At 31.4% G+C, this 1,014-nt stretch overlaps 1 protein-coding gene across 1 annotated transcript in view; it reads left to right on the forward strand.

The window, feature by feature from the left end:
- Window positions 1–204: 204 nt before the first annotated feature.
- Window positions 205–1,014, forward strand: part of EMWEY_00055820 (U1 small nuclear ribonucleoprotein, putative) — a gene marked incomplete at both ends in the record, with an annotated part of 1,086 nt that continues 276 nt past the window's right edge. Inside the window, one exon of the mRNA XM_013480350.1 lies at window positions 205–1,014. This exon is cut by the window's right edge and continues 56 nt beyond it. Coding sequence (XP_013335804.1) covers window positions 205–1,014 — 810 coding nt within the window.

Raw genomic sequence — 1,014 nt, forward strand, 5'->3', positions numbered from 1 at the left:
ACAAATAATATACTAGATAATAATAAATCAATATTTGTATATATATATATATATATATATATTGTATTTTTTTTTGTATAAATAATAGGGTATATATATAACCAATTAAAATAAAGTAAATAAAAAGATATAGAATATAAGATAAGAATAAATAGAGAATATTAATAGTATAAAGAAAAAAAACAACAAAAAATAAATAAGAAGATGGCTGCAATAGGTATGCCACCACATATATTAGCATTATTTGCTGCACGTAAACCATTAGATCCATTCCCTGCATTTAAATCTAAACATCCAAGACGTTATATAGGACTAAGCGACTACGTAAAAAAGTTTGAGTTAACTCCTCCTCCAGCCCCAATTCCCTTTGAGTCTCCTCGTCAACGTAAGCAGCGTATAAAAAGAACAAAGTTACTGCAACATTTACAGCAGCAGCAGCAATTAGTTGAACTATATAAACCTCTACAAGATAAAAATATACAAGGTGATCCTTTTTGTACATTATTTATTGGTAAATTAAGTTATGATACAACAGAGAAGAAATTAAAAAGAGAATTTGAGGTGTATGGACAGATAAAAAGAATAAAAATAATTACTAATAAAGAAGGTAAATCAAGAGGATATGCATTTATTGAATATTTTAATGATAAAGATATGAAGGAAGCATACAAGAAAGGAGATGGTACTAAGATAGATAATAAAAGAATATTAGTAGACGTAGAGAGAGCAAGAACTGTACCTGGTTGGTTACCAAGAAGGCTAGGAGGAGGAAGGGGGCCCCCTAGGGGTGCAGGAAAAAATCAGCCAGATCTAAGTACATTAGTTGCACAAATTAATAATCCTAATAATAATAATAATAATAATAATAATATTAATAAGGATAAGGAGAGGGATAAGGAGAAGGATAGGGAGAGGGAGAAGGAGAGGGATAGGGATAGGGATAGGGATAGGGAGAGAGAGAGGGAGAGGGATAGGGATAGGGATAGGGATAGACATAGGGATAGGGATAGAGGA

This window comes from Eimeria maxima, genomic scaffold (genome assembly GCF_000499605.1).
Source record: "Eimeria maxima Weybridge genomic scaffold, Emw_scaff1836, whole genome shotgun sequence".
NCBI lineage: Eukaryota > Apicomplexa > Conoidasida > Eucoccidiorida > Eimeriidae > Eimeria > Eimeria maxima.